This window comes from Lepidochelys kempii, chromosome 3, assembly GCF_965140265.1.
Source record: "Lepidochelys kempii isolate rLepKem1 chromosome 3, rLepKem1.hap2, whole genome shotgun sequence".
Lineage (NCBI taxonomy): Eukaryota > Metazoa > Chordata > Testudines > Cheloniidae > Lepidochelys > Lepidochelys kempii.
The window spans coordinates 9,703,334-9,715,563 of record NC_133258.1 but is presented as its reverse complement, the minus strand read 5'-3'; the positions used below and the strand labels follow the sequence as shown (position 1 = coordinate 9,715,563).

General features: G+C 43.0%; 1 protein-coding gene across 1 annotated transcript in view; it reads right to left on the bottom strand.

Annotated features, from left to right (window-relative positions):
- Nucleotides 1-461: 461 nt before the first annotated feature.
- The window catches only part of MTMR9 (myotubularin related protein 9), a 34,054-nt gene continuing 22,285 nt past the window's right edge, over nucleotides 462-12,230 (bottom strand). Inside the window, exons 8-10 of the mRNA XM_073335672.1 lie at nucleotides 11,886-12,106; nucleotides 9,707-9,858; nucleotides 462-8,983 (exon numbers count right to left, since the gene is read on the bottom strand). Coding sequence (XP_073191773.1) covers nucleotides 8,820-8,983; nucleotides 9,707-9,858; nucleotides 11,886-12,106 — 537 coding nt within the window. The 3' untranslated portion in view covers nucleotides 462-8,819. The remainder of the gene's footprint in view (nucleotides 8,984-9,706; nucleotides 9,859-11,885; nucleotides 12,107-12,230) is intronic.

Here is a 12,230-nt window from a genome sequence, read left to right as displayed (position 1 = left end):
GGAAAGTTAATGTTAAAAAGGGAAGGGAGGTGTCATTTGATTAGTAAAAATCTACAGTCTCAGAATTTCAATGGTGTCATGCTCTGTGGTGCGGGCATGGGACACACGCTGCCCCTCCGGCTCTTCATTCCAGCTCCTCCGATTGGTGGAAATTGGGTAATACATCATTGGAAATGGATCATTCAAAAGCCCTTTCTCCCACAAACACAAATGTACCAAACACAAGAAGCCTAGAAATTATACGTTACCACAAGCGTGTCAAACCTGCAGCTCTCACAAAGTTCAGTTGTGGTTCTCAACTGACAGGACTGTGTTATCAGTTAGTGCTCAGAACGTGATACCGGATTCATTCTTTTTAATGCTACAGGTTCCTATAAATGGAAGGAGTCTTCAAGCTGATTTGCTATCAACAGCCACCGCGTCCCCCCCCAACCCCAATAAAAATAAAAGTGGTTCAGTGGTACTGATTATCAGCTTTATTATGCCAAAAGAGTAATAATGAGGCCCGGGTTAATAGGTCAGCATGTAGCCAGAAACGACTGGAATCCATCTGCAAATAGTATGCACACAGTTGCAGAACATACATTATATAACATCTTTAATTACAATCCCAAAGTAATTCATTGCAAAATCCTTGTTTTTACTTCAGGCCTGATCATTTTTAGGCATCATAGAATCATAGAATATCAGGGTTGGAAGGGACCCCAGAAGGTCATGTAGTCCAACCCCCGTTGGACAATGGGGAGACAGAGTGCCAACTAGTAGCTGAATCTCTGGAGAATGCCACCACATAGGACCTAGTTAAACACAACGCTCAGAGGCACCTTACATGCTCCAAGTGCATCCATAAAATGAATTTGGCAAGGTATGCAAGGAAGTACATCAAGCATCAGGAAAAAGTTGAAGATGTCAGGACAAGTGCCAACTGTGAGTGAGAATTGCCTTATACACGGTCCCATGGCATATGGTTCAAGAACACTTGTTTCTTCTGCAGGAAGCCAGAAGCCATTCAAAAAGCAGTTTCAACACATGAGACAGGCAAGAAACTGTATGAAGCAGTCACTCTTCACTTTACTTTCCATGCAGTGTTTTTGCTAAGTGAGTGCATTGATCCAGAGGACATGCACACACGACATGGCTTGTAACATCGCATGCTACACCAAGAATGCACATAATGTGTTGCACCAAAAGGTGAAAGCAACAGAAGCAAATACTGCTTTTACTCCTGCAGACCTTGTGACTGATATTTGAAGTCATTTCTCAAAAAGTACAGAACTTGCAAGGCCAGTTCCACACATCTAGTGTACATTCTGCTCTCAACGACCTATTGCGCATGATGGAGAGAGGGAATATCACAGAACGGAGCAAGCAAATCGATGAGGTTGAATTGACGACAAAGCCAACGTCTGGGATGGTGCGGCGATACATGAAGATGGTTGAGTCTTTGCTGCACTTTATTCGGTCAGGATGGCTAATTGGAATTTGCACCTTGCAGCACTAAACTTCATGAAATATTTTTTGGTTTAAACAACTAAACTGTGATGATTTCCTGGTACCTCGCTGAAATAAGAGGTGTAGAAAAGTCTGACCCGGATATATGGGAGGAATTTTGAAATGGAAAATTTGTTAAAAGGTCACCCCAGTTCCTTTCTGTGCACTTGGTTCAGATGAAGCCCTAGAACATGAAAACAGGGCAATGCCGGGACGGGGGAGTTGGTGGGCATAACACAGCATCCAAATGCTCTTTCCCGGTATTTACTGACAACCCCAGAACTCGTTCGAATTTTGAAAAAACATGAAGCATGGCTGTGATGACTTCCTCAGAAGTAACCAAACACCATCTAGACTCTTTAGGTGCTGTTCATTACTAAGGCTACTGTTCCATGCAGCCATCATCATCAGATACAGTTATAAGCAATGTACAACATCCTTTTAACATGAACAAAGGATCAACATCTCCGGCTCTGAAAACAAATACCTCCAATCTGCCTTGACATTTAGGTAGCAGTGGGGAACTTATGGCAACCGAATGCAGCCCTTTGTTATGACTTATTATTCAGTTGGACTCTTTCCTGGTGATGTTCAGCATTTTGTGTTCTCACTGTTTTGCTTCATTCCTTTGGGAAACTGACAAGACTGTGGGGAACTTGACAAGACAAGGCAGAGAGCTCTACAATGGCACTAAAAATTGGACTATGTACATTTTAACTGAACAATGCATAAGGTAGCCATTACCCTCTCTGCATCAGTTTCCCTCAAAACCCACTTGTGCTGTGATACTTTAAAAAGGGAGCCAACTAATGATTTTTGGGTTGAGGGATAGCTGATATTTAGAAAGCAAAAAACACGAAAATGGTTGAGAACCATCAAGGTATGCATGCAGCTAACCTGAGTTACCATGTGCTTTTACTGTGGGTACTCATCTTTCCTCCTCCTATTTGTGGCTTCAACAAGTGAACTGGCATCTGAACATTAAGATGGCATGCTCTTTGAGCAAGGATTGTGTTTTCATATGTGTTTGTACAAAGCTGAATGGAATCCCAATCCTGACACTGACTTTTGGGTGCAACCTCACAACAGGTAATGAAAACCAGCTTTATGTCCACTGGAGAAACCAGAAGTATCTAAACAGACTTTGCTTTTAAACGGTACATTGCTAGGCAAACCGAGAAACATGATCTCCTTCTACCCCTCGCTCAATGATTTTAAAAGTTAAATTAGTCCTAATTTTCTTCTAGGAATGTTAATTGAAGTATCACACTTGGATCATTTGATTAGAAAAGCGAATTCATTGCATTTTGCAGATTTGCTCAGAAGAACAAGCATGAACCAATCAGGCCATTCAGGGGGATTTGTGTGACTATGTTAATTAGACAACAGACCTGATTGTCCATTGACCTAGACCTTGGGCAGTCATTTACACCAGTGAAAAGTGGGTACAAAATGCTACCACATCTGAATAGCAGCATTCTACACCCACGTTTTTCTAGTATAAATGACAGCACGAGGTGAAAGACACAGAGAATCAAACCTTACGTCCCCATCAGTATATATTTTTGGATACCCAGCAGGATACATTTTACTGTCTTTGCAACACCACATTTAATTCCCTGTCCACCCCCAAAATACCAACAGGTTAATCAGCGTTGCCACATGGAGAGAGACACACTAATTGCCCAATAAGCCAGCAGGCAAACTCATCAGCCAGGGGAGGTAGAATAAATCTCCCAACCCCCATCCAGTTCATGTCCCTTTTCTTGAGGGCTGGTTTTTATTGTTAAGACACACAACCCCAATCCCACCCCAAAATACAGGGTAACAAAGGCTTTTCCTCCCACTTTCCGCCAGATAGGAAGGGAGACGGACACCTTACCTGGTTATCCCGTGGGACTCATGCCACATCTCTGGGAGGAATTTCCCTCAAGGTCTCTTACCTCAACCCTCACCTTTCCCTGACTGAGCTAGGAGCTCTCCTTTATGTAGTCTCCAGCTGGCAGACATGATATTCAGCTGACCCTTTATCAATCTGTGGAGAATACAACTCCCAGCATCCTTTACTAGAAGGTCAAACCTTGAAATAGGGCATTGAAATGCGTGCATATGCCCAAAGGCCAGCAACCTGTTATATGCCTCAAATAATTTAACTCTATTTTTTGTGTAGCCCTGTAATATGGAACTACCTTATCTGAACCCCAACCCCACACTGCACTACAAAGTTTAGCAACATTCGCTCAGACTGGAATGTTAGAGACCATGTTATAGGGGGCGGGGGGTGTCTCCCTACACACACACACGATTTATGACGACAATGCTGACAAGAAAAGACCCAAGCTTTGTAATGCGAGGATTTCTTTTCAAGTCTGGAAGGTTTTAATTCAGACAGTTTACACTATGTTCTCAACAAGTCTAAAGCAAAAATTTACAGCCATTTTGTATCTTAGTTTTTCAAACAGCTGAACAGAATTTCAGCCAATATATTTTCTTCAGATTCATTAGCCTTTTGTGATATATTCTACATAGTGGCAGCTTGGATTCTGTTCACAAACAGCAGACATCTAACATAATAACACACAATTCCTGTTACACAGTTCATTTTAAATTAAGTTTGATGCAGCAGCCAACTCGGATTAGAGATTCCAGGTTTTCGGACAGAACGCACTTACTACTTAGCTCATACTAGTTAATGGATACATCACGTATAGTACGTAACAAAACAGTGCTATTCAATATCACAGAATTACAAAAAAGGTAGAATTTCTAATATATAGACATTTTCCACTGTACAGGAACCTGTACATGATAGCACTTTCCAGGGCTTTAACAAAAGCATACATTACAGATGTTGATATCCTATGCAGTGCAAATTATATTGTATGCAACATGGACAATAGTGCACTTTAACAGATTGCCACATTCAAACGTTAGATCAATAATACAATCAAAATATCTGTCTATTGAAAGTACATATTCCCTTTGTGGTCACTATGCTGTGCAAGTTCATTCTATTTTTGGTAAACGGCAACATGTGTCCCCATCAAGTTTCTATACTTCCTTGAGGTTTAGGAGCACTAGGTCCAGCTTGTTAATTACATTTATAACTCTCTCTATATACACATATATGTATGTACAAAAGAAAATTGAAGCAGGTGTCTTGGCAACAAACAGCACAAGGCCCTGCCAGGCTGAAGAACCAAGCTTGGTTATTATCACACAATGCTTACAGCTCAGGTCCAACCTGAAGGCAAGTGACTATCTGCACCAAGCAGCACTTCAGGTCTCTCATGGGGCAACACAGGTGTATGTAACCGGGCATAGCTTGTGCCACCCTCCCAAAGGAAGGGTGCTACGTTGCTGATTGTAAACATTTAATATGGGAGTAATCCTCGTGGCCCCAGAATAAAGATACAAGTGGGAGAAGAAGCGGAGGACCCCAGCCTGGATTATCTGTGGTCACCCCACCCAACACCTGGAAGGTGATAGAGAGGTGAAGATGACTACTAGAGGGGAATTTGATATAGGGGATATTAGACCACTAAGAACACACATGCTGTTGGGGTTTGATCTTGCAAGGTATGGAGAACTCTGGACCCTGATCCAGCAATCCTGCAAGGTGCAGAGCATGATCCCACCCAATTCCTCAATTTAAAGGGAATGGGGAAGGTGTCCATTTGGAAGAAAAATAATTATCCACCTCCCTTGATTTTTTTTTTTCCTGCTGTGAACAAAAATGGAAATATAACAGCTGAAACAATGGGAATAATAAAAGCAATCAGTGCTATCAACAGTATTGTGGTTGTGATCCAAACTAATACTAAATAGAGGGAAACACTCATGTCATCTGGGGTGAACGCAGTTCAGTAGCACAAGGTCAGGAGGAAACGCCAGCCTCACGTGAGCTCTCTCTGCCTTTTGTTAGCGGTCACAGCTGGCTACCCAAAAGATGCATGCAGTTTGCACGAGAAACTGGAACCACCATGCACTGAGGCCAGAAAGTCTCTTTCCTGCTGTCTTATATATCATTGCTACATTTGGAAGTTACAAAACCTTTAAAAAATGTGTTTTATGGATAGTCTATTATGGAGCTGAATAATCTCTTCTGAGCCATTCCAATATGGCTGGTAATTACATATTTCGGACTCATGATAACCATAGTAACAAAATTTTGAAAGTATTTGTTAAAAATAATGTATCTGGGCAGGTACAGTGAACTGAGCCAGGGCTTTAAAGAGCAGCTAGTGATTTTGGGGGGGTCCATATTTGATACATGTGAAAGGGTCTGGACTTTTGAGGGCTGTCTCAGAACTTCTGAAAACCCCTCTACATGTCACCAACAGGCACTCGAGGTCACTAGTCATTACAGGAAAAACCAGGGCCCTGCATGTCTTAAGTTTTAGGATCCAAGGTGCCCTCCCACTCCCTCAAAAACATTTCAAAAATGTTTAACGTGAGAATCCGAACATATGTCCCCACCTGGAAAGCCATTTTACTTAAAAAAGCACCTTTAAAACAAAAATAGTATGTATTTTTATCTTTCATTACCCTGTTAGATAAAAAGCAGCCATGCTAGTGTTTGCAATAAAATGAGATCATTTTGGGACTAAATTTAGATCAGCCCACAGCAGAATGTTTTAGAAAAAGGATTTTTATAATAAAAGGCAGCACAGTGGTATTTAAAGGTCACTCACTGTCAAGTAATATAGAAAATATTTTAAATCCTTGATGAAGAACAACATATTTAGAAACTAGGATTTTCTGCAGATTACATTCTTAAAGTAGTTTAAGCCTTCACCATTCACATGTCGATTATGCAAGTGATTGGGGTTTTTTTTGTTTTTTTTGTTTTTAAAACACCAGTCAATTCACTTTAAGAATAAAAATACTGTAAAATATTGAGTTAAACACAAAGCGCGCACCCTAGAATGTGCCACATTGGTCTAATTCTACGCCTGTTGTCTTCACTGGGAAGAAAATTAGGCAAATGTGGAACACTTTAAAAACAAAAACAAACACCCAGCCTCATTGTCCGATTAAATTCAAATCTCCTACTCTTTTGCCTTGGCCAGTAGTTGTGTTTGGTTTATTTCTTGTAATGATCAATTATGGACTTGGCAGTTTTGAAGTTTATAAGCTTTTTAAAAAAAATAAAACACACACAATCATTTTAAGCCTCCATTCCAGACAGCCTCCAGTACCAGCTCCAAAGGGAACACATTATACCTTACTAGGAACATTTTTCCATCTGTACATCTCAACAGTAGTGATGGGGTAATTGTGGCTTAAAGTCACAAAACCAAACAAAATCGGAAGTTATACGTTCACGTTCGGGGCTTGTTTTCCAGCTAAGACTAATGTGACTGGTCGCTGTCCACTCAAAACGTTCTTAAGCCTTCATTGTTAAGGGACTTGTCTAGTTGCCCCATTTGACAGCACTTGCTTTAAACAGTCCAGGCAGGGAGTTTTGGGGATGAGTGCAGCAAAAAAGCAGGGAATAATTAAACTATGCTTGCTACAGATCTCAGTTAAGGAAGCCACCTTAAAGCCAGATTGATGTCAAGTTGTGCTATAAGCAAACTGGCGAACGCTTGCCACTGCCGTCCCCATGGACCAATTGGACAGAAAACAGCCTTCCTTGCGGCTGATGCTCAGATGCTCCTGGGCCCTGCAGCGAGCAATACATATTACTTCCTGTAGTAAAGGCTATGACATGGCGCATAAAGCAGCCTGCAGCTGCTCCTTTGCCAGGGGCTGGACCTGAGATCCATCCCATCTGATCGCCATATACGACAATGCCTCTTGGGAATGACTTGAGGGAATTCTAGGAGCATCCTCAGCTGGTCTCCTACATCCCAACAACAATGTTTTCAGTCAGCCGGGCCCACATACTAGGTTACTAGGCTCCTCCCTGACTTATCACTCTCTTCTAGAGGTGCTTAGCCAGGGAGAGGAGGAGGAGGAAAGGATCCCTGTGGGTCGGAGAGACTGCCCTCCACTTCCCTTAGGGGAAAATAATTGTCCTACTGACAAACACCAAGCTGTGTGGAATCAAGTGGAACTGTCTAGGTAAGTTAAATAATACTCAAGGCCTAGCCTTGACTGTCCCTTTAAAAAGGTGGAAAAAGTGAAAAATGTTGATGAAAGCACAGACTAACCACAGAAATGCAGAAAGTAGCCACAGTAATCAAACATTTTTAACATGGAGAATCGGACACTGCAAGCAGTTTTTTAGCAGCTATAAATTGTAATCGATAACACATTTCTAAGATGTTGCTGGACCACATTCAACTCCAATTTTTGCCAAAGGCCTAGCAGAAGTATGCAAGACAAAAATACATCTGGAGCAAAGTGGGTGTTTTTAAAAGGATGCCTGGGGATTTTTGCACCTTAGCATCACAATGAATCAGTTCAAACCTTTAAAAAAGGCCAGTGCAATCAGAACTTTCAAAGAGGGCCATGTGCTATAGTTACTAGTTTAATCACGAACAAATGAATGCCTCTGCTAGCTATTTGCCCTGTTTGTTTTCCAGGTGGGATATGAATAGTTGTTATCCCTTTGGAGATACTTGCCCATGACACACAGAGACAATGCAGAGAGCCTGGCAGAACAATCCTTACGACTTCTATACTGCATACAAAATTCTCACCCCGTTTCTGTTTCAAGTAGTCCCACCAAGCCAATTCCGGTTCCTTAATTCAAACACTACATGCTTATCTGTCAAGTGTACAGGAGGTTTCATCAAACTGCCAGAAACTGGAGGCAGTTTATACCACTTTTGCGTCCTCACACTGCCTTTCTGGATAAAAGGAACACAGAATATATGAAACGCAACATCAGAACCAACCCAAAAATAAGCATCACTGAACACAACACTGCCTTAACTAATCTCAAAAAAGGCACCTTAGACAAAAATGCCTTCACCGACCACTTGGAAAAATATTTAATACTCTTACAAATGAGTGTTTAGAGGTCAAAAAAGGTCCTCAACTTAAACATAACGCATCCATCTCCTATCCTGGCCTGTACAAACTTTGACAGAGGTAAGAGACAAAGCTTATGCTGAAACTGTACACAATTTATTAAAGACAGCAACGGTCAAGAGAGAACACCATGCTGAACAGTGCACTTCCCCTGTAAACAGAAAACACAAGAGACCCATCCCAAACGGAAGAGATGTAGATAGTGTAAAGTGAGGGTTTCAGCAGTGAAGGGTTGAGGAGCAATTGCACCAGAGGGTTCTGCAACACATGCACATTCTCTGTTTAGTCTTTAGTGTAAAGGTGAGTTGAAAGGAAAGACCTGGTGTCCAAAGCCTTGCAAGATCTCAGGAGCTTTCCTGCATCCCGTCATCTGTTTCCAGTTCTGCTAACTGCCTCCTCAGTGCATTGACTTTTGCCTGAAGTTCCTTGTTGTACTCTATGATGTTGTTCATTTCTTCATAGGCTTCGTCCAGAAACTTGGAGGACCTATTCCAACGGAGAAAGACACCTAAAGCCCCAAAGAGAGGGGGAAAGTCAGAATGGACTAGCGTCACCAGGAGGAAACTGCTAGTTAGTGAAGATTCATACAGTGCTTTACAAATGCAGAGTGCTATGACCGACATCAGAATTCTTAAGGACTTACCTAAACAATGCTTTGAAATATAGACAATAACCACAACATGTTCACTATTTCTCTTTTTTTTAAAAAAAGAGTGGTTAGAGAGATATAGACTTTGGCTTTCCACGTAGCCTAGTCTGACAGGTCAATATTCAGTCTCCACCTTGGACTGATTCCACCCCTCTCACTTCAGTTTAGTGCTAACGTAAATCTTGGATGGGATCATAGATTCACATTCAGGAGTTTATACATCTAGAGGACTGAATCATGACTCTGTAGCCTTGGGAATGCTTGGGTGGGTGGGAAGGATAAGAGGAAAGGAGAGGGAGCATTCACCTTAGAAATATGTAAGTAACTTAGGTTGCACTAACTGTCCAAAAAGGCTCAGTCTGATGCCCTTGGGTAAGAACTTTCAGAGCACCTGAAGTGCCTAAGAAGTGGTAGGAGGTGGCACCATGTCTCCTGGGGTGGTGGGTACTGTAAGTCATTCGTAATGATTGATTTCAATGGGAGTTGGATCATGCCCTTAGATGTCAAGTTGTAGGATGAGTGGACAATTAGGAGAATGTCTGTTAGCACAAAAATACACAATACAAAAGAAGCCTGATTTACCTTCCCAAAGCTGCAGGCTCTGTGGTGCGACAGAAGGCCAGATGACGAGACTGTTGGCCTCAAACAGAGGATTCTTGAATTTGCTCAGTTCTTGAGGCCGATTCACCCAAGACCACAAAGACATAGTCTTCTGTGGCAGCTTCAGTTTACACCTGGGACAGACCAATATTATTACTGAATTGTCTTTTGTCTTCAAAACTGCGCATTCTCATTTGCGTTAATCAGGTAAATCCCTGGGAACTAAAATATCTGCAAGTCTTCCACATGCTGTGAGTGCTGAGGGACTGTGATAACTCAGATTGTTAATGAAGAGAGGTCCAAGACAGTGAAATGATACTGAAAAGTCATACTTGTACGCCAAGTTATTTCATTCTGGAGGGACAATTTCATGTAATTCAAAACAAGAGGGGAGAGAAGAGAGCTCATTTATGAGTGGGTGTAGAAATCAGCCATCTTCACTTATGAACAACCTGATTCCATGAAATAAGTTTGACAATCATATTTGCTCTCTTTGCTGTTTGCTACCACAATGGAGCGGAGGGAGGGTGGGCGGGTGGGTCTGCAGATTCTGCATCACAGTGCAATTCTCAGTGTAAGTGAAAGTAAGGTTACTACTAGAACTGTGTATAGGGTCCCTCTTGTGGCAGGACATACCAAAGCACAAGCTATCTGACAGAGGTCGTTCAACAAGTGAAAGCTTTCACAGTTTACACAGAGCATGACCCTATCCTGGGTGATCATATGTGCCTCTCTGCCAGGACTTAGTTTAGTAAAGGGGCTTGGGACAGTTTGCATGCCAGAGGCTATATAAATTAAAGCAACTGACTACATCCTCCACTTTGCAGGCTGAAGAGATGGTCCAGTGGTTCAGGCTGGGTTCAGCTGTCTGCTCTATTACAGGCTGCCTGTCAAGTCACTTAGGTCTGGATGCACAAGAGTTGTCAGGCGCTGAGAGCTCAGTGTCACAGCGCCCACCTTTCAGGCGCCTGTAAAATCACTGCAATTCACAAAGCCCGAGTTAGGTGCCCGGCTTCTAGACACTGAGTGGGGCTAGACAGGCACTTTAGACTGCAATTCACAAAAGCCAGCACTCTGGGTGGTTTTTCACTGGATCCTGGATGAGTGCTTAAACCACCAGGCTACAGAGTTGTTCTCATGCTTGTTCTACTCTCACAAAGAGTCATGGGGGGGGGGGGGGGGAGTGGGAGGAGAAGGGGAGAGGGATAAGACAGCACGCACAAGCATGAGAATGACTCTACATTCTGGGGCTTGGAGCACTCCTGTGGGAGACCCAGGATCCAGTCCCCCTGCTCCAATGACTATTTATCCACAGTGCAACAGCTTCAAAAAGAGAGACTTGAGTGGGTCCCACATCAGAATTACCTATAGCCCAATGCTTAGAGCACTTACCTGGGAGGTAGCACATCCTTATCCAAATCCCTTCTCCCCACCAAACAGAGGGAGGACTTGAACCAGGTGTTTCCTGCCACTGCCCAGGTGAGTACCCAAACCACTGGGCTAAAAGTTATGAGGGAGGTCCTGTTCCCTCCACCCCCACACTTGAGGGGGCCAATCCAGTAGGCACCCTCTGAGCACATTGACTGGATGAGGCCCCGCATGTGCCTTAGGCTGAATGCTTGTCTTCCCCTGGTTTGGGAATTGCTCTGGGGCTTAGGCAGGAGACAGGCATTTGGACTTCTAGAGCAAGGCAGTCATGCACATGCCCAGAGGCAGATACAAAGGGAACTTTTAGGGCAAAATCTTAGGTGCTGAGTAAGTTTAGGGGCCTAACAAGTTCAGGGGGAGTTTTGTGCTTTGCGGCGGAGTCTAAAACAGACATAGGTGCCCAATTCCTTTTGTGCATGCAGGCCTCAGCCTCTCCATCTGGAAATGGGGATAACAGCCCTGGCCTACCTCACAGGGGTGTTGTGAGGGAAATCTATTAAAGACTGCATGGTGCTCACATACAATACTAATAGGGACCAGATAAGTATCACAGACAGAACTTCCATTCATTTTAAGGGAAGATGATTGAAAGATCCTGGATTTTTTTAAAACACAGCTGGGTCTTTCAAAACTAGGAGACAGCCATCGGCCACTCTCTCTTTCAAACCAAGAGAATATCTGTAACGGGGCATGGCCTGATTTCCAGGAGCACAGAACGCTTCTCTTCACCAACCTTTCACTTTCGTTGTTGCCCAGAAACGTGCCAAACTGTGAGGCGTAGGCATGTTCGAAGAGCATGATGAGGAAGTGTTCATTGAATTCAAAAGAGCAAGGGAACTGACGGAGGATCTGCCACACACAGTCCAAGAAAAGGAAAAACACGGGGGACTCCCATTTCTGCCTGCTGTTGGAGTAGGCGGACTGAGCACAGCGCTGCTGAAATGGGTGACCAGCCTATAAGCAAGAAACAAAGAACAAGGGGTCATATACAAAGCAATAGGAGGGGTATGTTATAGGAGGAGAAGCACAAGATTACTGCAAAACTATTTCTATCTGTGATACTGTGTCCTACTGCATC